This window comes from Ornithodoros turicata, chromosome 1 (genome assembly GCF_037126465.1).
Source record: "Ornithodoros turicata isolate Travis chromosome 1, ASM3712646v1, whole genome shotgun sequence".
Classification (NCBI taxonomy): Eukaryota; Metazoa; Arthropoda; class Arachnida; order Ixodida; family Argasidae; genus Ornithodoros; species Ornithodoros turicata.
In genome coordinates this window covers 68,097,456-68,120,326 of record NC_088201.1, presented here as the reverse complement: position 1 = coordinate 68,120,326, position 22,871 = coordinate 68,097,456, and the positions used below count along the sequence as shown (strand labels likewise).

The window sequence follows — 22,871 nt, the reverse complement described above, 5'->3', positions numbered from 1 at the left end:
TCGAAGCTCAGAGCAGAGCTCTCGGAGCAGAGCCAGAATAATGCGGTCAAGAGTGTATGAGACAACGATAGGGAGACGAATCACGCACGATTTTTGCCCCTTTCATAGTGCACCATAGAAGCTCGCTGCAGTTGCGGAGTAGAGATCTCAGGGACAACTTTCTAGTTTAACTCACTGATGCATTTCTAATAATGCAGGAAATTTCAAAAACTTTTTCCGCTGCTGACTACCAAACAGTATTACGTCTAAGTAGGTCATACGGCGATGCAGCGCAGTTTTCGAAGGAAAAATGATCCATGAATTTAGGAAACTTTTGGCCCTCTTCTCAAAAAGTGCCCTGTACATACTACATAGCTCTTTCAGTACTATCATAATACCCCTGTCACACGATAAACCGAATGGCATTCTCAGCGAATGACAGTCGCACCGAATGTCATTCGTTTGTCTTGCATCGAGCTACACGAAGAAACAAAATGTCATTCGCAAATGACGTCAGTGGCGATAATAAGACACCAGGGCCGAACATGTAAATAAATAATACAGGTACATTAGCTATATTTCTATTTCTTTTGCTCGTAACTAGCAAAACATTAGATTATTTCACAAATTTACACAAATATTTCGTTGTTTTTTCAACGACGCTTAATTGGCTAAGTACCACCAGCAAAGACAACTAAGAAGCCTATCTGCACCGCACTTGCCAACGTGGCGACTGGGAACGAGGGTAGTTCGCCGAAAAACAGTGCTTAGCCTTCCTTCCTTCGTGCCGAAAGTTATCAAATTCGTGATAAAATATTGGAGTACAACTTTTCATTCGTCTTTCATTTCTTCAAACGGTTTATCGCTGTTGTTTTTGCTGCCTCTCTACTGCGAGGATACGCTGTCGGTGCAAGAGGGAAAAGCGAATGAGTTCCCCGAACTATCATTCGCATGTATTGCCATTTGATTTCACCGTGTGACACGAAACCAATGTCATTCAGTGCGAAGGTCATTCGCTGGGAATGAAATTCAATATGCCGTGTGACAAGGGTGTAACTTTTGGTGTAAGGGTGTAAGTTTGATCATCATGCCCATAGCACATTATTTTTATTCGATACAGAATTTTTATTTAAAAAACACTAGCAGAACAGAATATATGCCGTTTTTGCAGTTGTGTTCTACGGTCTAGCTGACATCCCCTCGAAGAAAGTATGCAACTACAAGATGACTAATTGCCTAAAATTCGTTAGCTAACCCTTTAATTAGGGGATTTCGGGCAAAAGCGGGAGATCAGAATGAGAGATCATCGTAGTTGAAAGCCATTCCACGTTTAAATATTCAGGAGCACGCACCTGCGTTAAGATATCCATCCCCGTATTTTGATATGCAAATGAGCCGAAACGGAAAAAGCGCGCCTGAGAAGCGCATCACCTTCGCCGACGAAGACTTATCTGGGCGGGAAAGCGGTTTATCTGGCCCGCAGGTCGGCACCTACTCCAATCATCTCCATCGCTTCAAACCACGTGGTCCTCTGACGTGAAATGAGGGCTGTACCCCCTGCGTGCCAGGTCGCCGCGGTTTCGGCTCATTTGCATATCAAAATTCGGGGGTGGAGATCTTCACGCGCGTGCGTGTTTCAGGATTCTTTAAACGTGGAATGACTTTCAACTAGGATGGTCTCTCATTCTGATCTTCTGCTTTTGCCCGAAATCCCCTAATTACAGAGTTAATTAACGAATTTTCGGTAATTAGTCATCTTGTAGTTGGATGAGACAAGGATGTCTCATGGGAATGTTCGAGGGGACGTCAGCGTGGCCGTAGAACTCAACTGCAAAAACGGCACCTAGTTTGTTCTGCTAGTTTTTCAATAAAAATTCTGTAACGAATAAAAATAAACACCCTGTATAGACCCGTGCGAATAGTGGTTTGAAAATCGAAGCGAATACGAAGCGAATAGTTGCAAATGGAACGGTTTGCACGCATGGGCGGAGCGGAAATAAAGTGCAAACGTGCAAGAAACGTAAACAGAGAACACATATATTTTAATTGCAGCGGTTTACAAGAGCCAAATCTCTGTCAGTGTGCATTCAGTGTTGCCGTGCAGAAACACTAGCTGCTCTACGTGATCCGGCAGAAGTCTCTGCCTTCTGGATGTCACGATAAAGCCACAGACGGAGAATATAGTCGTTCGCTCGCGACTTAGGCGGCCGGAATACAAAGATATTTCCATGCCCCGTTGGCTTGCTTGCACAGCTGGCACACTGTAGTGCGCCACCATGGTAGTGGACATTCTGTGCGCTTTCAACAAAGCGGGGCGGAGTGCCCCAAGAGAAAACGAAGACGAAGTAGGACGAAGCACAGTGCTGCACCACCGGCGGTTTCGTTGTAGATTAATTGTGCGTCGTTCCGTGGCTTTTTGCGCGGCAACTATTCCCATATATTCGGTATGGAAGAGGCATTCGATTCGATTCGCAATTCGAAAACTGAAATTCATATTCGGTTCGGAATTCGAAATGAACATATAAGTATTCGCTTCTATATTGGAAAAATTCGAATATTCGCACGGCACTATGACCCATCTAACATATCACATTATAAAACTTCAGTAAGTTCGAGATGATAAATCTAGAGCTTTTAATTCAAAATGCGTTCCCACTTCTTTTAATTATTAGTATATTATACGTATATATGCAGATCTGTGAAAACAAATACAGTTACATTATAGCTCCCCATATGACGAGACTATTCCAAAACCCATAAATCATTAGCCATGGCTCTGCACGAGGACATGAAACTAAACAGTCAAAGCTCCGACTTTCAAGCAGTCAGTATAGTCCGACATGTGTCTCGGTAAAAGGTCTAAAAAAGGGCCTATTTGTTGAAAACATCTTCGCACATCGAGTATTACCGCGATATTTCTTGTACTTAGTTTTTAGGTTTATTAATTCATAAACGACCTAGTCTCTCTCTATGGGACCTCTGCCTGTATACAATCTTGATCTGTACTACTCTGGAAACATGAAATAAAATAATATGAAAAGAAATGAAAAATAAGCGAACAACTTAGGATTGCATTTGGCGATCATTCGCATTGAAAGAGAAACATTTCCAGGGAGCGCGTCATTTAACCTAGCTTAGTCAGTGCCGACCACGATGGTGCCGACTGCTTCGCTTATGGAGTCGATATTGCCTCGGGCCAAATCCTCCCACAAAAATATCGATTGTACCTCTACCGTCTACAACGTGGCTGCTCTTCAGAACAAAGAAAACAAAGAAGAAACAAAACAAAACGGTAAATTACCAACGTGGCCCCGACGATCACCATCAAGTCGAAAGGAATGCTGACGGTACCCAGGCCAACTTGAATATTATCTGACATCGACTGACCAGCTGCATGGAAAAACACAAATACACGTCGTGCAAGCTGTTACCTTTATACGGACGGGAAACTGCAGGATGACTAGACAGTGCAGCAGTAGCGTAACCACAACAGTACATCGGGAAGATATTTTACGGGAAGTTTACATGGGTAAAGGATTTTACTAAAGATACGATTTGGGGGGGGGGGGGCAAACATCGTCATGTCTCGGCCTCAAACGTCCATGTAACCTCGAAGACGATAATTTCCCCCAACTAAATTGTCGGCCGCCCGCCGGTGGAACTCGGAAATGGTTCATTAGAAGTCCGCCAATCACGACCGTGCTTTCGGCAACCGTAGCTATGCAGACGAGCCGTCATCAGCCGCGTGGCAGCCACATGTTAATCACAAAAAGACTCTGCTTGAAATGGTCCGCGACGATTGCCTGTCATCTTAGCTTTGTATGTCTACGTGCGAAGTAGTGAGAGGAAGCATTCAGCAGGCCTCCTGCGTCTAGGTGACGTCAGCTGTACATGGACAGAAGCGTATACCTCTGATGACGAGGGCGATGCTGTTATTGAGCGCGTACAAAGTTCAGTCCCGTCCACGCCGCTGCTATTCGCCTCTCCAACTACCTGTAGAGGCGCTGACGTCGTCTTCAAGATGGCGGAGAAAAGAATGATTGCTGACGAATAAATCAACCTGCTTCAAGCCTTCTTCCACGAGACAAGCTTCAGAAATCTGTCTTTTCCGAAAGAGCTGGCGCCACCGCGCGGCTGATCCGCAAAATAAAGTGGTAGGCATGAGCGTATCGCGTGAGCAATGTTCTCGTGAGCATCCACCACGATGGACATGGAAAGGTATTTTGGTTCTAATATCAAGACCGCGGAGCCCCAGGAAGCAACCATCGTCTTATTAGGACACTCATTCTTTCATCACAAGCTCGAGGAAGATCGTAAGCAGTTTTCTGTGCCGCAGCAGCGATCAAATACACGACTCCTTGCGTTTGCCGGATCTGCTACGTTCATGTCAAGCGAAGAAGCGATTTGTACTTACGAAAGGAGGAATACGGTTGCAACATTGATGTCAGCGAGTTGAGAAATAACAGTCTTGTACGACTTTTTGAAGCACTGCGCTTTTTATGCCTGTCACAGATGAGGAACTGCATAAACCGAACGTTGCCATTCAGATGTGAAGCAATGACGTAGATGGTGCACGACGATTTTAACGGTGCTGCTAGGATACAATTAACTACACGGTTTATCAGCGTTGGGGGGCAAGAAATGCTATTCGACCTTGTGCAGTTTTGCATGATTGTAGTTGTGCCCGGCAATTTTCAATCCCGAGAAAAAAGGGACGGAGCAGCAGGTAAAGAAAGTCTCGTATGTTCCGTATCAGTAGAGGAGAAAATGTTATTTCGTCTATTTTAATGTTATATCATCCGAGGTATCATAATATGCGTGTACCGTCACGAAATCGAAGTGAAAAAGTCCGTACTGCGTTTGTGTTGCTGAATTAATGCAGGTGAGTCAGGTACCACGGAAGTCGAACAAGATCTGTTGACAAAGCTGTTACACGCGTAAAACTTGTGCACCAGACTGCGGATCAAAAATATGCAAGAAAGAGTTGCGGCCAAAGTTGAGGACACGTGTCCTAGGTCTAGACCGGAGCCTAGTCTGCGCCCAAAGGCAGAAGAACTGGGATCATGCAGAATCCAGTCTGCAGGCTCCCCGGTTTTCTGGTTTTGGGAAACGTTCCCAAGACTTAAAACAGAAGAAAAGAAACAGTACCTGACCATTGATTTTCAGGCCAGTGCTGTCCGCTGCAGCGCTCTGCTGGCCGTACTTCGAATGCAGCTTCTGCTTCACGTGCCTAACCGGCCACACCGGCAAAACAGCTGCTCCGTGCCTACCAGATCGTTTGTGAGTGAGTGAGCGAGCGAGTTGCACCTACACTCTAAAAAATAAAACTCCTTTTTAGGTGTAATTGGGGTGTAATTGGGGTGTATCAATTGCTTTACTCCCTTATCACACCCTCAAGAAAAAGAATACACCCTGTTTTTGGTCTGCAATGGGTGTAATATGTGTATGTCCCGCTCTGCAGGATGTAATTTCGATAATTGGTTTGAAAAAGGTGTTATTGGCCATCAAATTTTTAATGCTTCGCTACGACAGGTCTGGCACCAGTGTGCTGTTTGCTCTGTGTTCTCCACCCATGGCGGTTGGAGTTAGTTATGGTAGTTTTCGTGTTCTTTGGGGAGGTCGTTTGGTGAACTACAGGTCATTTGACCATCTGAGTTTAGTATGACACTGCAAGGATTATGGTTCCGGGTCTCGAACGGATGCAAGCAACAGATGCGCCGTGCCCATCGGATCGAGTAACTTGTCCGAGCGTCTCGCTGCAGCGTGCTGTTTGGTAAGTGTTGTCGGTGTATTTTGTCTTGTCTGGTTGATTGAGGTGCCTTTGAAGCGGGTATTTTGAGATTATGGTTGAACCTTAAGTGGAATGCACGGATTAGATCAGAGAACAGTGCGCGTCGAGTTGTAACGGTCACATGTGGCCGTTAGGCAAAGTCAATGGGTATACGTAACAAACGAAGTTGGTGCAATTTGTGGTAGCAAGTAAAACAGCTGGCAAGAGTCAACAACTCAAGAGGCAAGAGGTAGCGGGCAATGAAACCACAAGGCCACAACCCTCTGATTTCCGGTCAGATGTGCTGAGTCAATGGCTGTGCGCTTCTTCTGAACAAGGCCCTGGCAAGTTTGTGTGTTGGCGATGTCAGAATCGTGTAATTGGCCAGAGAGGTGTGGGTTCGGGTCTCGCTACCGACACTTCGCTGACCCTTAACCGATTGCAGCTTTGTATGGACATTTGTCTTTTAACTACACTATGATTGTGTGCTTCTTAATTTCTACATTATTTTAGTAAAATCGTATGATTTTTAACTAGTCACAATATTACCATGGTTTTGGCGTATTATAGCTTGAGTTGCTTTTGCGCCAATAAAATTCAATTATCATCATCATTTATCGATTGCCTTACTTTCTACCTTGAGCTGCTTGCATGTTGACGACGGCTGTGTTTGTGTATACTCTTAATTCTTCTCTAGCCTCAGCCATCTGCGTAACTATCATGTAATTTGTGGTTCGCCCTTAATTTGATTAAGGCATTTCACAGTTCATTTTTTCTTTCACTACAGAGGCAGGACTTCTCTTGGCCTCACCGTAATACCTTCATCTTGGTTGACATGTTGGTGGACACTTTTATGTTTTGTATTGTGCGGTGCGGTGACTATGTAATTCTTATTGCAGTGCATGCAGTGTATTATAGGTAATCCAAATAAAGAATATATATGTAAACATACACCAAAAAGGGAGTCAGGGTACCGCTAGATTACACCAAAAGAGGTGTTCAGAGAACACCCTTTCTGAGGGGTGTAGTTTTGCCAGAGGGTGTACATATACACCAAAAAGGGAGTCAGGGTATCCTCAAATTACACCCAAAAATAGTTATATTTTTTAGAGTGTAGTCCTTTTTGATTCAGGGCAGACTGCCTTGCAACGGAGTCACAGGTGCAGCCTTGCCGGGAACGGGGGTTCCCAGTAAGTGCGAAATAATATTAAGGCGTACTGTCATTTTTCGATTTCTTGAGTAGTTCTATAGTACTTCCCATTTCACCAGGCGGCGCTGCACCCGCTTGTACTTTGACCCGGCTGGTTCTATCGATGATCTTTCGGTTTCAGTTTTCTAGCTCCACAGCAGTTCATCTATGGTTTCGTCTGCAGCGTCTGTTTCTTGAAGTGTCATGGCCGCTTGGAGTACGACGCATTCACACAGGAAAGTCTCCGCTGTACAGATCGCAGGTAGGATCCACGTACTCGAAGATATCGCCTCGTCTGGAATTTGTCAGCCGGCAGCCCGTTCGCGCCTGGAAAAGCAATGCACTATCCCTGTCTCCTCCGTATTCGGGGCAAGGTTCCAGACAAGGCATTCTGCCATGCGGTGCTCAGTGGTCTTGCGCATGCGCTGAACACAATTTTGGAAAAGGCGGATTGTACAAATAACACGACTCGCGTGTCGTTTCCCGCTGTCTTCGTTGTTTTCGTTCACGCAACTCCCGTGATGGTACCTTTTTCCTCTTCCCCTCCTTCAATATTGAATATTCTTCTCCGCAATATTTTTGCACTGCGTAAGTGAGCAATGCTCTTGCTGTTTGAGTTCTGCAAGTCGGGAAACTCCATCGCACACGAAGGGAAGTTGCGGCAGTTTCGGGCCAGCGCGATACATACCGGTCCTGTGCTGTTACTATCATTCATTGAGGGTTTCTGCTGGGTTCCGCTGGGTTCCGCTAGGTGGCGAGCAGCCAGTTCGAGAGACGAATCCCGGGAAAACAGGAGCTAATCCACTGCCGGTACGGTCGTATTTAAAACGATGTTTTAGGGGTCGTAAACCGTTGGCGAACATCTTGATTGCTGTAAGTGACGCTCGACGGGTTCCATATGGGGGCCCAGGACTATCACTAGTTTCTCATGATCCTAGATTAGTCGTTCCGAGAAGTAAGCCGCGATTCATGATTCAATGATCGAAAAAAGAACATGGACGCAGCACAAAAAAGAGCATTTTACTCACTCAAGGATGAGATGTTGTGAACGTCCGGAATATACTTGGAAAAGGGTAGTTGGCTGATATTCGATCGCCAACTGTAGTGAATAATCAAGACGTTGGAACTGTTCATCACCTGTAAAACCCGAAAATAGGTCCAGACTACTCTGAGAAAAAAACACCCTGCCAATAAGGCTTTTTGGCCTGACGCATCAACAAAAAGGAATCTATCGCAGCGAATGCTTTCTGGGCTATACTCCTAGGCAACTCAAGAGTCGAAACGGCATAAAAATAGAAACGCTCCTGTCTTACTGCGCAAATGCATCCGATGGTAATGATTAAGGCTCGCACGTTAACACTGCACATAGTCCACCACGGGGAAACTAAAAAGGATAGAGACACTCCGATTACACAGCAGGAATTACGTGTTGCTACGCAGTCGTCTACCCACTAAACAGATAAACCCCATGCTATGCTGGGGACCCATATCCGTTACTTGAGCAGAAAAAGTGTAACTGATGGTAGATAAGCAGCCTATAGCAACAAGGATGGTCTGATTGCTTTTGTTGCTGTCGCGGTACGGTGCATTTGCATTCAGGATACGGGAGAATAACTGATGGCGAGAGTATGTTGCACAAGATGTGTTGATTCTAATTCTATAATACCCAATCGAATATCAATTGTCAATAGACCTCTCCCTGTTTGTAAACAAATGACGTCATAGTGTTCGACAGCGCCACCAATTCGGTTCAGTTGAACTATGCTCGAAGCTGAGGGCGAACAAGGTCGCACCCGAGAGCCACGGTCTTGAGGGGAATACGATGGTCGCTGAAAGGGACGCGACCTTTGGTCCTACTTTTCTTGCAATAGGAGGCAGCGAACAAGTGCCCATTCCTGGAACCCTGCCCCCTCCTCCCGATTTGTTTCGGTTTCTGACTGAACGTCAAGATGACGTTTCTCCAGTAGAGGTCTATAGTACTAATTTCTGTTGGTCAGTTTCTGGGTTAGAACACGTACAAGTAGGTGTCATGCAAACTTGACTCAAGATAAAGTTCATCTGCTATATAGTTCTCGTGTTGTATTACTATGAGACGTGAGAACAATGACAGGAGGGCTGCACCACAGGGCTGCTTCTTAGCTGCAGTTTTGCTGCTGAGCAAAGGGCATTGGAGCCCGTTGATAGACTAAAAGGAGCTGTTACAGCTTTTCCAGGACGTCAAGCGTCCTGGAACAGCTGGTCGCACCAGTGCGACCTACGTTTCCATGTTTTTCTCTCTATTTCTATTCTATTCTCTAGACTAAAAGCATGTCTAAAACGTCGACCGCTTTTACCTTTTTCTGATGCAGAATGAAAGAGTCTTGGTATGTCAACAAGAACGCGGCAATGTTGTGCATTGCGCACTTACAAAAGGTTTCTTGAGAGAAGCGGAGCACATCGAACACAGACCCTCTTCTTTTTCAGCCAATGCGAAATGTGGGCTTGCACTGCTTGCATAAACCAACAATGGTGCGAAGGCACGTGGAAAGCTTTCGTAGTCACCAGAACTTCACGGCATATAAGGAAAATTGGAATTGGAGATTATGAGACTGCAGATATTGTTAGTTCAATGTGAGTACAGTGTGCAATAGACGACATATTCCATCGGGTTACGGGAATGGTGCAACGTTGTCGCAAGGAACGGGAACGATAAGACTCAGCTGCCAGAAGAGCCACCGCAAAATGGGTCCCCAAGCAGCACAATGTACTGAAAGTCGAGTGCAATAGGGGTGGACGGTATGTGTCTTATCAATGTTCTTTAGTTTCATCAGTCTGTTCAAGGCCTTCTACCTACCCGTCCACCCCTATTGCACTCGACTTTCAGTACATTTTGCTGCTTGGGTCAGTCCTTGTAGCACAGCAAGGTCGTCATTCGAATCTAAGGAATTTCGCATTTCCGGGACGTTTACTGTGGGTTGTGGACAGGTGGGCTCGTGGTAAGAGCATTATCTGAGAGTGAGAGAGCCATTTACACCGCGCCTTCTACAATGAACCTACCCAAGCAGCAAAATGTACTGAAAGTCGAGCGCAATAGGGGTGGACGGGTAGGTGGAAGGCCTTGAACAGACTCGTGAAACTAAAGAACATTGATAAGACACATACCGTCCACCCCTATTGCACTCGACTTTCAGTACATTGTGCTGCTTGGGTACATGCCGCGCTTATCGCGTTACCTGTGACGCGATAGATAAGGCGTTTGCCCCTTTGCAGAAGTTCCAGGCTTTCGTGAAGTGGCTGCCTCCCTGAGCCGGTTGTGATGATGAGTGTCCGACTTTGTCGTCGTTGTGCCTGACCCGTCAGGGTCAGCCACGCTGACACAAATCTGAAATGGCGAGGGGGCATGGTCTCACCGCTTTGTCTACCTTGACACAACTGAGAGCCGTACCGGTACTTCGAAAGTACAGGAAGCTCGTTTACAACTAAAGAACTACAGTAGATACACTGTCGATTGGTATGTGAGATAGTTGGAACGGTAATCATCATACACAACTAGTTTACCTTATAGCAGTGGTTCTCAACCTTTTTTGTTGCTTTTTTTTTCTCGTTTATCAAAGCGTTACCCCTCCCCCCACCCCCATATTAACTCCAGAGCAATACACGCATAACAGGTTGAGGTATTTCATAGCTTCTTCCAAGTTTCTTGACGATATTGTTCTGGCTAGCGACCTTATACGGCTAGATAGCCCTTGCGGTACTGTGCACGCCCAAGAGCCTTGACGACATACCGTCCAGGCGTTTGTGGCGAGGCAGATGTCTTGTGAATGCTATACTACTCAGGGCGCGCGCAAAGGCCGATTGGAGGGGAATGTTACATGGTGTCATTCCCCCTTGACATTCCCAGATTCCCCCAGGAGATATTCCCCACCGGTTGAGAATCCCTGCCTTATTGGCTGCAAGTGCTACGTCCTTGCACTCCATGGAGGAAGGAAACACAGGAGCGGCACCTCCGGCAGTTTTCCATCGGGACGAGCGTAGCCGCCTTCGCATTGCATTCTGGGATGCTCCTATCTACCACGTGACCGCTTACGTGACCCTCACTGGCCTCTAGACAGCACGGCGCCACCAAAGCAGACGACGCGAGCAGTAGTTCAGATGGCAGTATTATGTTGAACGCGTGCTTGCACTTTTATTTCTGTATGTTCGGATCTTTACTCTTATTAGAAGACCAGTCACAGTGTGCAGAACGCAAAAGGAGTACGCGGGATTGGAAACATCACGTGTGGCAACGATGACTTCAAACGTATGTACGTTTCTTGATCAAAGGGACCAGGAAAAGATATTTGACAAGCCCCATTTTTAATCTGCTCCCCTGTACTAAAGCATTCACTCTGTGAAATATGAAGTTGAAAATCGTTCAAATAGCAAAGATATTCTACATTAACCACGGGCGTGAACGGCAGCTGCTACGGCGGCCTCCGAGGCGAACTGGCCGTGACATCATACAGAGAACATGTCGCCGATTCGTGGACGGGGTTTTGCGAACAAACTGCAAAATTTGCAAACAAGATTGCATACTTCGCCATGAAATATGTTTTAATTTCACCTGGAGACAAGATTGTCTAACCGTTGACACAGAATTCTACGAAAAATGTAATATAGCCGTTGACTGTCAGGATGGTTACCGGAGCACGTTTTCCTCACTGATCTCTATAGTATAGGCTGGATCGCGCATAGGGTGCTCCACAGCGTGGTCACCGGCCGTCATATTGGTGGGCCCAGCGCATTCTGTCGTCTGCATTTAGTTCAAGCGGGGCTGCCCGTATGTTTTAAAATTTATACTTTAAACTAAAGGGCATGTCATGCCAGTTTGTTGCAGCTTTGAGTACACTTCACACGGACAGAGAAAGAGGGATAATTTTTCACAGGTAAGCTCTTTATTTTGAGGAAAAATCTGTTTATTCGTATCGCATGCATCTAACAACTCGGACTTGTTTGCATTGCTACTTCGCTGGTGCCATTACGTACTAAGAAAGTATGTTAGGCTGTTCCTATAAATCTCAAAACCATGTATTTTCTATCAACAATGCGCTTGCGCTTGCAGGTTCCCGTCACAGTCGCTCAGCTGTGCCGAAGAAGCGGGTGCAGGACCTGCGCCAATATACCAATTTGTTCCACTGTTCTTTTAATTTGTAAGGTAGGGTGGAAGTAAATAAACTGCTGTGTTAACCTCGTATGTGCAGTCGCTCCTACAGCGTGTGAAGTGATGCATGTGCATGCTCTTCGTGCAAAGCGCTTCGAATTTCTGTAATGAATACGCTGACAGCTGAACAACTGCAACGCACTCGTGACAATAACGTTATTTTAAGATGAGGAATGGGGAGTTTCATCGCCAGGGTCTATACTCCACTCCACTGCTGGTGGTGAGCCCCTTCAGAATAAGGATCGAGGTCTTATTGTAGAACACACACAGAGACACTCGTAGAACATAATACGATAACGGAAAAAGTCAAACGAGACCCAAACCACATAATAAAGAACGAGAACCACGGAACACCACACGAAAACCGAACAACAAACGAAAACAAACAAAAAATATAAAAACGGAAGTACCTTACAATAACAAACAGTGTAAAACCCCTCTGAGCAAAAATAATTAATTTTATAAGTTGACATTCACCAAATTCACCTTCATGCGTGTGCGCCTTGTGCACGACAGTTACGACCCCCTATTCGGAATACAGGCAGCGGAGAAGAAAAAGAAGGCAATTAGCATTAAAAACTACAGGAACACGGCTGAAGCACGTTTGGAATACATCAGCACACTGATTCCTAAGAAAAATGCGTGCTAATCAGCAATGAGGAGCGTTCAAAGCGCAATAAATACTCCAAATCAAATCGCTTCCCATTGTTTCCTATGGGAGCAGCCGGCGCCAGTGGGCCCTCCAACATGGCGGCCGGTTGCCGCACCTCTCTCCCACTCGCCCCTCTCCTATGCGCGATCCAGCCTTTATACATCGAGTACATAGAGATCAGTGGTTTTCCTCTTTGAACTTCTTCGTCAGAACATGACGGTGACATTTTACTAGCTGCTGAGTACCGAACGATCCATAGACGTTGTGTGTGTCGCTTAATCTCTTCCTCCATTGCTGACAATTTGCCTTTCGCCATATTTCAAGTGATTTCGACGGCAGATATACGACATCGTTGTTGCTCAAACCGAAACCATGCATGGCCCCGCGGGGTGTGTCCTCCTCCTCGTTCACAGTTGGTAAACATTGCTTCCAGCACCGTGTGTCGGATATTTCCGGCGCACGTCAAAAGAACCCCAGGTGGTCCAAATTATCCGCAGTCCTACCCTGCGGCACGTGCAACATGTTGCCACACTGCGCAGACAAACCTTACGTGTAACATCACGGTACCATTACCATTACTACCCGCTTCGAAGGCAGATATCCAGCGGTCACGTCCCGCTATATTTGTCTGATAACTGCGCCCCCGTTGTACTGAATACGGTTCAAAGTCGATGTGTGTACGATAGTGAGGGATCATGAGAACGGTTTCCTGCAGAGTACTCGGAATTCGCGAACATGATTTCATGGTCCCTTTAAGTGGTAAAGAATGCTGTACCCAGGACACCATCAATCAGATTTGTACAACAACAGATGATATGAAATGAATCTGCGGCACAGTGCCAGTTCCCAAACGAACGATTCAAGATGACTCAAACACACACAGGCGGCTAAAACAACGGATCGTGTACGTAGGAAGGGAGTTGCCTCAGGACAGAAGCCGCCGATATTTCGAACAGAGACTGTTCTTCTTCTGGGCACCGTCCTCATCATTGGCATGGTATTTAAAGGGTTAGGTGTAACTGCGTTTACATGGACTGATAAATCGATTGAAAGCCCCAGTCGACTAATCGTCAAGGTCGGATGGCGAGGGTGTACATGACAATCGGCTGGGACTCCCAAGGTCGCACAGCGCTCGACTGAAGCTTAGGGGAACCTGCTGGATAAGTTGCATGACCGGTTTCAGTCGACGGCTGTCGTCTGAACCACCCCATCGTAGCGACTTCCTTCCTGTGTGTCGACTTCCCTTTTAAGTCGATGTACGCCGGTTTATATGCAGAGGGCAATCGACTTGTCTTGTCCAGTCGACTTTTATCGCCGAATTGTGGGTCAACAGCCCGGAGGGAAGAAAGGTTCCGTACGGGCTTTTACGGCCGGAGTGAATGGCTGCTTTGTTAGAGTGTGGAGGGGATTATGGTGAACGTAGTGATCTAGGCTACAGACCGGTTACAGAAAAATGGAAGGTTCACGAACACGTGGACGAAACGGGACAACAGGCAAGAATTGGCAAGCATAGCGAAAGATAAGGAGGTTAGTGGTTACGTGGAGAAAATTCCAGAACCAGCAAAGGTTTTTCTTTTTTTTTTTGAATATTTGTAATGCAAAGTTGTGGCATGCAATAAAGAAAGTAGAAAGCAGTGGCCATGCAGAACATAACAGATGATAATGGAGGTAGAAGGGAAAAGCATATTTTATTTGTGAAGTGTTTCTAGGGTGCCTTGTGATTTGTTGATACCGGACGGGTGAAGAGCGTTGAACTTGTATATGAGATAAGACTCCCTATCACGTCTGTCACGTCTGTCACGGCTTCTGTCCCGAGGCAACTCCCTTCTACCGGTTCGCTGGATTTCTACCATCTACGGATCGTGTACGTGTTCGACAGCTGCTTTCCGTTCAACGCGAGACCCGCAGCCGGGACAGGAACACATTACCATACGTAATTTCTACGATGGTGCTCACATTTTCACAATAAATGACTTTCGAAAAGCAAAATCACACGGAGAGCAGCGCGAGAGACAAAGCCTTGCAAAACCGAAACTTTAGAGAGGAACACGTGGTGGACACGACGTGATGGCAACCGCTAGAGAGTGGCTACGCTAGTCTGGAGCAGGCCGGGTATGCCAAACGGAGTCTGCCCATTAGGAGGAGCCTAAAAAGAAGCTCGACCTGTCAATCAAATTGAGCGTTTTTCATTGCCTGCTGTGCTGTTTCCTATGCGGGCCGCCATGACACTAAAACTTTCCCGAAAATGGCGGCGGAGCTTAGAATGGCGAAGAGAGGATTTAATAAAAAAAATGTTTTCACAAATTAGTTCAATTTTATTCCGTAAGTGTACATTCTGTTGCAATTATTTTGCAAATCACCTTTAATTTACAATCCAGTGTGGATGTTTACCTGAAAATAATATGTTTCGTCGTCCTTGTTAGGCCTAGTAAAGACAGCGATCACAGGCAAATAGCAAGAAAAACGCTACGGATGGCCAAAAATTTGCCTTTTATGACATACTTTTACTCATATACACACCTTTGCTCGTACAATCTTATGTTTCGTGGGTAAAATACCTATAATACCGAACGTCTGTTCCAACAAGCGGTTCTGCCGGCCAATCAGTTCTGCTACCAAGTACACTATACTTCTGTCACTTCTGCTACTTCTGCCCTTCTGCGTCTTCCCGACATCTCCTCTCCATCCAGATGGCGCCTCTAAAAGTGGACGCAAAATCCATTATGTGGTAGGCCCGTCAGGGAATACCAAGTTCAATTTCATCCAATCCAGTTTCCCGAAAATGTCGGCACCCAGTGAATACAGGATACGAGGGTGGTTCCATAAGTTTCCGGCCTGCCCAACTTTTAATAGTCATAGAGACGAAACAAGTGTATCACTTCAACCAGCATTCTTATACCCTTGAAAAAATAGTCTGAAGTTTTGTCCGCAAAATGCTGGAAAACTGCCTCTTGCACCTCACTATCGTTTTGAAATCTCCGTCCTCTGAGATCCCTCTTCAAGTTTGAGAACAGGAAGTAGTCACTCGGTGCCAAGTCTGGACTGTAGGGTGGGTGGTGGATTTCTTCGAACTCCTTCAGTGCAGCCTTGGTAACAGAAGCCGTGTGGACAGGGGCATTGCCCTGGAGCAACCGGACACCTTGACTCAACCTGCCGCGCCTCTTTTCCTTGATGGCGTCTCGCAGTCGGTACAGGAGTGAAGCATAATAAGTCGCATTCACTGTGGTGTTCCTCTCTTTGAAATCGATGAGGAGGATCCCGTGACAATCCCAAAATATTGTTGCCATGATCTTCTTTGTGGATTGTGTGACCTTGGCTTTTCTTGGGGGTGCTTCTCCTGGTTTGCGCAATTTCATCGACTCCTTTTTCGAAAGGGGATCATAGTAGAGCACCATAGTCTCATCCCCTGTGACAATTGATTTCAATATTTCTTCTTCGTTCTCTTGACAGAGCTCCAAAAACTCTTTGGCACAGACGACGCGCTGTTGCTTTTGAACTGAGGAGAGAAGTCGTGGCACCCATCTCGCACTGACCTCTTTCACGTGAAGGCCCTCGTCGATGACGCGAAAAACCCCTCGCTCACCGAATCAGAAGCGGTAACCCTATGTAGCAGGTAGAACTTTGCAACCTTTTAGGCACAACATATGCGACAACTATTGGGTCCCAAAAGGTGTAACTGCTCCACCCTTTTTTCTAAGAGTGTGGGGATACTTGGGCCTGCGGGATGTCTTCCGATACACGTCTCCTTTCAAGTAATCCAAATATGGACCTGTTTATGTTCTGCAACTTCAATTTGGTTCAACAACAACAACTTTATTTGGAGATGATGCATGGGGAGTTTCGTCGCCAGGGGCGATACTCTACCCCAGTGCCGGCTTGCTGAGCTGAAGATCGCGGGTTCGATCCCGGCCGAGGACGGTAGTAATGCAGGGGAGGTATAGACTCCCAGCAACATGTGTCGGAGATTTTCGGCGCACGTCAAAAGAACCCCAGGTGGTGGAAATTATCCGCAGTACTACCCACGTGCAACATGTCGCCATGAATACAGGCAGACAAACCTTACGTGTAACATGACGACACCACTATTGTTGGTGATGTGGGGGAATCAAATAATGAGCCTCTTCACAATAAGGATGGAAGTCCTATGGTGTTAAAATTTTTTCCAATTTTCCAATTTGGTGAATTTGGTTCAATGAACAACTGTGCAATGCAAACCAAGGTTCGGATGTTTATTTTCAGGTTAAACTATGGCAAGAAAGTAAAAGCTTGATGTCAAGACATGGTTGCCTGGAACATCAAGTGGGAGGCTGTAGCTTCGTCCGCAGGCGACACTGTTGCTGCGTTTGCTTGAGTCAGGCTGAAAGGGATTAGTCGTATTCTGACCCGATGGCAATGCTCAACTCATCTCCAATGATGAGTGTCTTCTGGTGCCACAGGTTGGAATCCACCACAACTGTTGAGAACAAGAAACGATATTTTGATCGGTCTTCGAAATTTGTTTTGCAATAACGACGGGTCAATGTCAAGGAACCTTCGTTCACACATTCGTTCGTTCATCCATTCTATGTGTTCGCGCTCTCCATTGTGTGTGGAATATTCTTTTTTTTTTTCTCTCACCCGCATCGGACGCGCCAGTAGTATAAGGTCAGTAGTACACGTATTCATGAGTGACATTCGCATGTATGGGGTCATTTAACTGCGTCAATTCTTAGAAGAAAGGGTGGAGCAGTTACACCTTTTAGGAGGCAATAGTTGTAGCATATGTTGTGCCTAAAAGTTGCAAAGTTCTACCTGTGACATACGAATGATAGGGTTACCGCTTCTTATCGCTTCTGATTCGGTGAGCGAGGGGGGCGTACGCCTTTTTGTAGCAATTTGGATACATGATAATTGCTTTTACCACCCTTTTACACCCTTTATCAGACGCTATGTTGACCTAGATGGTAATTGGTAACTAGAGAAGTTACCACCTTTCACACCCTTTTTCTTAGAGTGTAGTGTACTAGTTCACAACTGCCCTCGCCCGTGCAGCCTCATCTCAGATTAACATTTTTCCAAAATAGTTTTCTCTCTCCCATAAGAAACACCTTGGCCCCTCAAACGATTAGACGGTTGGCCATCTTTCAAATTACTAATTATTTTCATCTTTCAAAATCACTTCTAGGCAACATGCCTATATCGTCATGGAAACCCTAGGTAGAACGGTACTGTCGTCTGTGGGGCCACGCTGAGTCGTCACTGGGGTTTGCTATAGGCGGCGACAATTCGCCAACAGGCATCGGACGATGCCTCTCGCACCATGTATACCGTTCGCGATACATTATGGAATGTTGTGTCACATATAGCCTCACATTTTGCGATGCTCCTCGGTTACCCACCAACGGCGCAGTTATGAGGGACACGCGTCCTCACCAACCATGGCAACCTGTTGTAGACTGTCCCGCGGATTTTCATGTCACCAGCTGGCCTTTTGCACGGCTCTAGGACATTTCGGTACAGGACGTTCTTGTACAGGACGTTCCGGTACGGACATTTCGGTGCACGGCCATTTCGGTACAAGGACGTTTCGCTAGGGCTGTCGTTGTCACGTTGTCACGTCGCTTCCGTGGTAGTGGTAAATTGATAAGATGCTATCGCCTCTTCGGAGCCTATATTTTATATACTATATATATACTCAACAATATTGGCAGTTAGTGGGTTAGTGGGATGAATAATGCATTGGTATATCATCGTGAGCAGCATCTGTGTGATGACACCACTATAAGAGGGTGTTTTTTTTCAAGCGGTACAGAATTAATGATAAAGCTACGCGATCCGTACTTGGATGCGGTTTTCGCATGCCCTGGCGGAAATCCCACGCCTTGTGATTGCGTGACCGTGTGTGTGACTTTTCAGTTTTAGTTTTGTGTTCTTCCTTTCCTTTTCTTTTCCTTTCTTCTCTTCTCTTCTTTGTTTTCCCCTTTCCTTTTCTTCTATTTTTTTCCTTTTCTTTTCTTCCCCATTTTCCATTTTTTTGGAATAGCAAGCCGACCTCCGTCTGGCTGACCTTTCCTTTCTTTTCTCTTAATAAACATATTCCACCAACAAGTTTTTTTTTGTTCTAATTCGAATACTAATTGATTATAATTTATCAGTCGACTTCTTTATCAAAGCTTTTGATGACAAAAAAAATAAAATTTCAGAAAGCAGGCGATCCTTTTTTTTTTTATGTCCACACGCTTTCCTCGAAATCTTCAACGCCCGGCATAAGGTTTAAATTATTCATCTCCCAAATTTTTTTACCGTGGCCCCGCTCACGTTGTTTTCGAATCTGATTTGTTAAAACCATGTGATATAGCGCGGAAGATATATAATGATGAAAGATGGAAGTCACTGAATAGGTTAGCCAGCTGTAGGGCTCGAACCCACATCTTCTGGATTGGTGGTCCAGGGCTCTACCAATTGAGCTAAGCTAACACACCTCCCTAGCCACTTCCAAGGGTGCGTCAACTGAAGGGACAAACCAACCACTCTCTCACTCATCCCCCTTCGACTCTTACATTTTTCTCACACATACACACAATCATACGACGGGATCGACGCAAGCAGCAAATGTTGAACATGAGAGAACTGATGTTCTGAGGCTGATCGTCGATCCCGTCGTATGATTGTGTGTATGTGTGAGAAAAATGTAAGAGTAAAAGGGGTAGAGTGAGAGAGTGGTTGGTTTGTCCCTTCAGTTGACGCACCCTTGGAAGTGGCTAGGGAGGTGTGTTAGCTTAGCTCAATTGGTAGAGCCCTGGACCGACAATCCAGAAGATGTGGGTTCGAGTCCTACAGCTGGTTAACCTTTTCAGTGATGTGATGTGATGTGATGTGATGTGAATAAAGAAAAAAATGGGGATGTAAGTTTCGACGAAGTCAAACTGGCTACCCCAATACACAGTGACTTCCATCTTTCATCGTTAATTTCTTAGGCAATTTGAGGCTTTGTATGTATTTGTCCTTTCTATGTTGTTCCAGCCTCAGAACATCAGTTCTCTCATGATAAATAATGAGATTGCCCACTTAAATGTCCATTGTTCATGAATTGTCCGCTCTACTTTGGGTAGAATGGTGGCACATTACACGTATATTTACCTGCTGATTTTTCTGTCTCGGAGTTCACACACTAAAACATTTTGCGGATGAATGTTCTCGCAAAGTAAATTGCTGTGTAATGACAGAAAAAGTGTGGTGTATTGATTGAATGAGGCTCGTCTGTCTTGCTGGATTTCTTTCTGCTTATTTGTATTCTTTCTCTTTTGCTACATTTTCTTCTCGATTCTTTCCTTTTCTTTGGAACAGCAAGCCGTTTGTAGTGGCTGATATTTCCACCTTTTTTTCTTTTCTTTATGTCATTGAACTTATCTGCCCTCATGAACCAGCACACTTTCGCCAGTCCGTGACCACAGAATGCAGCGATTCCTCCAAGAAAAGGCGAACTGTAACAGTGGTACAAAAACATCGACAAGCGTAGTAGGTCTGAATGTTGCCGGCGACTTTTACCGAAGCGTCCGAAGAGGCGATAGCATCTCATCAATTTATCACTACCACGGAAGCGACGAGACAACGTGCAGACAGCCCTAGCGAAACGTCCGTGCACCGAAATGTCCGTGTACCGAAATGTCCGTGCACCGAAATGTCAATGTACCGAAATGTCCGTACCGAAACGTCCTGTACCGAAAGGTCCTGCGTACTGTAACGTCCGCATACCCTTTAGCACAGCTCGCACTCGCACATATCTTCCACACGGCCTTTCGTATCAGTCTCAATCTTTCGATTCAGGCAGCAGCCATTCAACTTTGGATTCGCTCATGAGACATCAGGATCACTATCCTTCTGGAGACAGACAGGGAGACAAGGCGAGATCAATTCCTGGCCTTCTGTCGCCTCGACTTCATTGCTGCTGTAGGCCTGTTTCACGTCAGTTCAGGCAGGGGGGTCCCATCGACCTCCTGGATTTTCATATTTTTTTTTATATATTTAGAAGCTCATCGTACATGATGACCAACAGCGGTAAAATGAATAATTTCTACGGAATAGTTTTCGCGCAAAAAAATCGAGAAATCTGGTCCTGAATTCGAGTGTTTCAGTTTTGCCGTGTTTGCACGCGTATATCTCCCGAGTCTTAAAATATACTGCAGTAAAACTTTTTTATGCTTTAATATGCTCTGTGATATAAAAAATGGCGAACATGCTCTCTCGTGCAGTTTTGTTCCAACTTCGACGCGTGATATCTCTGACTGTAGATATTCCTCACTGTCATATTTGATATCACTTCACTCAGATTTTAATGCTCTTTCATCTGATATATATATCGCGCGTATACCCCCTACGGGTATCTGCTGAAACAGGCAAATGTTAAGGTATATTTCGAAAATAAACAAGGATTTTGAGCGTCCGTTTCTCGAAAAAGCCCCTTTTTATTTCATTTATATTTTGCCAGGACATGGCCCGATGTTAGACCTTTCATGTTACGTAAACAAATTATGCTTCAAAAGGCGTGCACTGGCGATTAGCGCGTTAAAACACGGCCCTGGTCTGTGTGCGTACGTGTCGGAGCCCTGCTGCCGGTACCGCGGGATGGCGGACCTCCTGCCGATGTCGTACAAGAAGGGGACAACTTTGTGTAATTAAAAGTGGTAGTTTATGTCGATATATTTAGAAGACTGCGAAAAAGGATTTCACTCACTTTCTATGAAAACGTCACTCTTCTGCATTCACTGTCCACGGTACTAGCTATGAATGTTTCTCGGCCTCGACTTTCCGATGTCTTGCTTTGCCACGCATGCGAACCTTGTATGCCACTTTGATGCGGTATACGTTTACCCATTCCTTTTTCTTTTGCATTCCAAAAGAAGCCACGTCCTCAGCCCGTACATGGAGTAAATGGACGCGCGTTAGGTGTTTTGGCCAGCAGGTTATCATATCTTATGACTCTACGATGACGTATGGTGGACTAGAAAGACTGGTGTGCCGTTCGCCGGTTGTCATATGTACCCGCCGATGTTCCTGCCGAGAGATGGCGCCAAGCGTATCTCGGCGCTATGCGATCTGATCCCCTCTTGTGGTTGATTTCAGTTCTACTCATCACGTGATTACTCACATGCCGTTAACCCATGAGCGTGCCTTTTCTTTGCTCTGCATGCAAAATGCCCCTGGAGTGTCTCCTGCAGCAGCAAACGAATGGTACACCTAGATATCGGTCCTGATACAGGCTCCAACAGCTCCGCATAGAGCCCATAGTTTCAGATAATTCACACAACACTGGGCACACGACCAATGACAGTGCAACGTTGTAGAAATTATGCAATGCCAGTCGGCCAATCAGGAGCCTTAACTTTGGCTGACCTTTCGGCCGGTTCTGGCTACCATCGACTTCTGCCGGATTTCACGCCTACTGCCGTTACTCGATATTCAAAATAGCTGAAGCTTCTTTTGGCTAAAAGAAATATTTATTTGACACAAAGCACTGATTCAAAGATCTGATGCATGGGTACACTGTGAATACAAAGTCCACTGCGTTGTTGACACACTGTAACCAAGTTCGAACTTGAAGCAAAACGAACACACCGTTATCATTTCTTAATACCGAGGCAGTTTTATGAGTGCGTACCATTTTATGATGAGTATATCTTCTTTCGCTGCTTGCAGAGCGGAAAGCGCTTGTGTGACACGTAATCCTGTCTTTGTTGTCAGCCCTCGAAATCAGACGGCGCCCGAACGCGTTCTTCACTCTCCAACCGTTCCAACTCACGAAGCATTCTAGTTCCGTAGTTGATAGACTGTTCGTGAGATAATAGTCGTGTCCAGGAAGGGAGAGGTTCTTCGCAGTAGCTTCCAGAAGGGGAGCCGTCTTTACTGACCTAACCGGCGGCACAGTCTCACGCCCGCACCGCCTAGTGCGTGCCTGGGTCTGGGTGGGGGTGGGGGCGCCCCCCAGACCCCCCAATCTGTGAAACCCAAACTGACCTAACCTCACTAAAGTGAGATGAGCCCCTTCTGGAAGCTACTGCAAAAAACCAATCCCATCCAGGAACAGCATAACACGCGTAGAATCACAAACTATTCTGCCGATTGG

The 22,871-nt window shown here is 45.8% G+C and overlaps 1 protein-coding gene and 1 non-coding gene across 2 annotated transcripts in view; both read right to left on the bottom strand.

The window, feature by feature from the left end:
* The window catches only part of LOC135366410 (uncharacterized), a 45,129-nt gene extending 34,810 nt beyond the window's left edge, over window positions 1-10,319 (bottom strand). The window contains exons 1-4 of the mRNA XM_064599132.1: window positions 10,151-10,319; window positions 8,252-8,322; window positions 7,967-8,075; window positions 3,281-3,369 (exon numbers count right to left, since the gene is read on the bottom strand). Coding sequence (XP_064455202.1) covers window positions 3,281-3,369; window positions 7,967-8,075; window positions 8,252-8,322; window positions 10,151-10,319 — 438 coding nt within the window. The remainder of the gene's footprint in view (window positions 1-3,280; window positions 3,370-7,966; window positions 8,076-8,251; window positions 8,323-10,150) is intronic.
* Window positions 10,320-19,152: 8,833 nt separating this feature from the next.
* On the bottom strand, window positions 19,153-19,225 carry Trnag-acc (transfer RNA glycine (anticodon ACC)). Its single transcript has one exon. It is a non-coding gene; the product is annotated as a tRNA-Gly (tRNA).
* Between the last annotated feature and the right edge of the window lie 3,646 nt (window positions 19,226-22,871).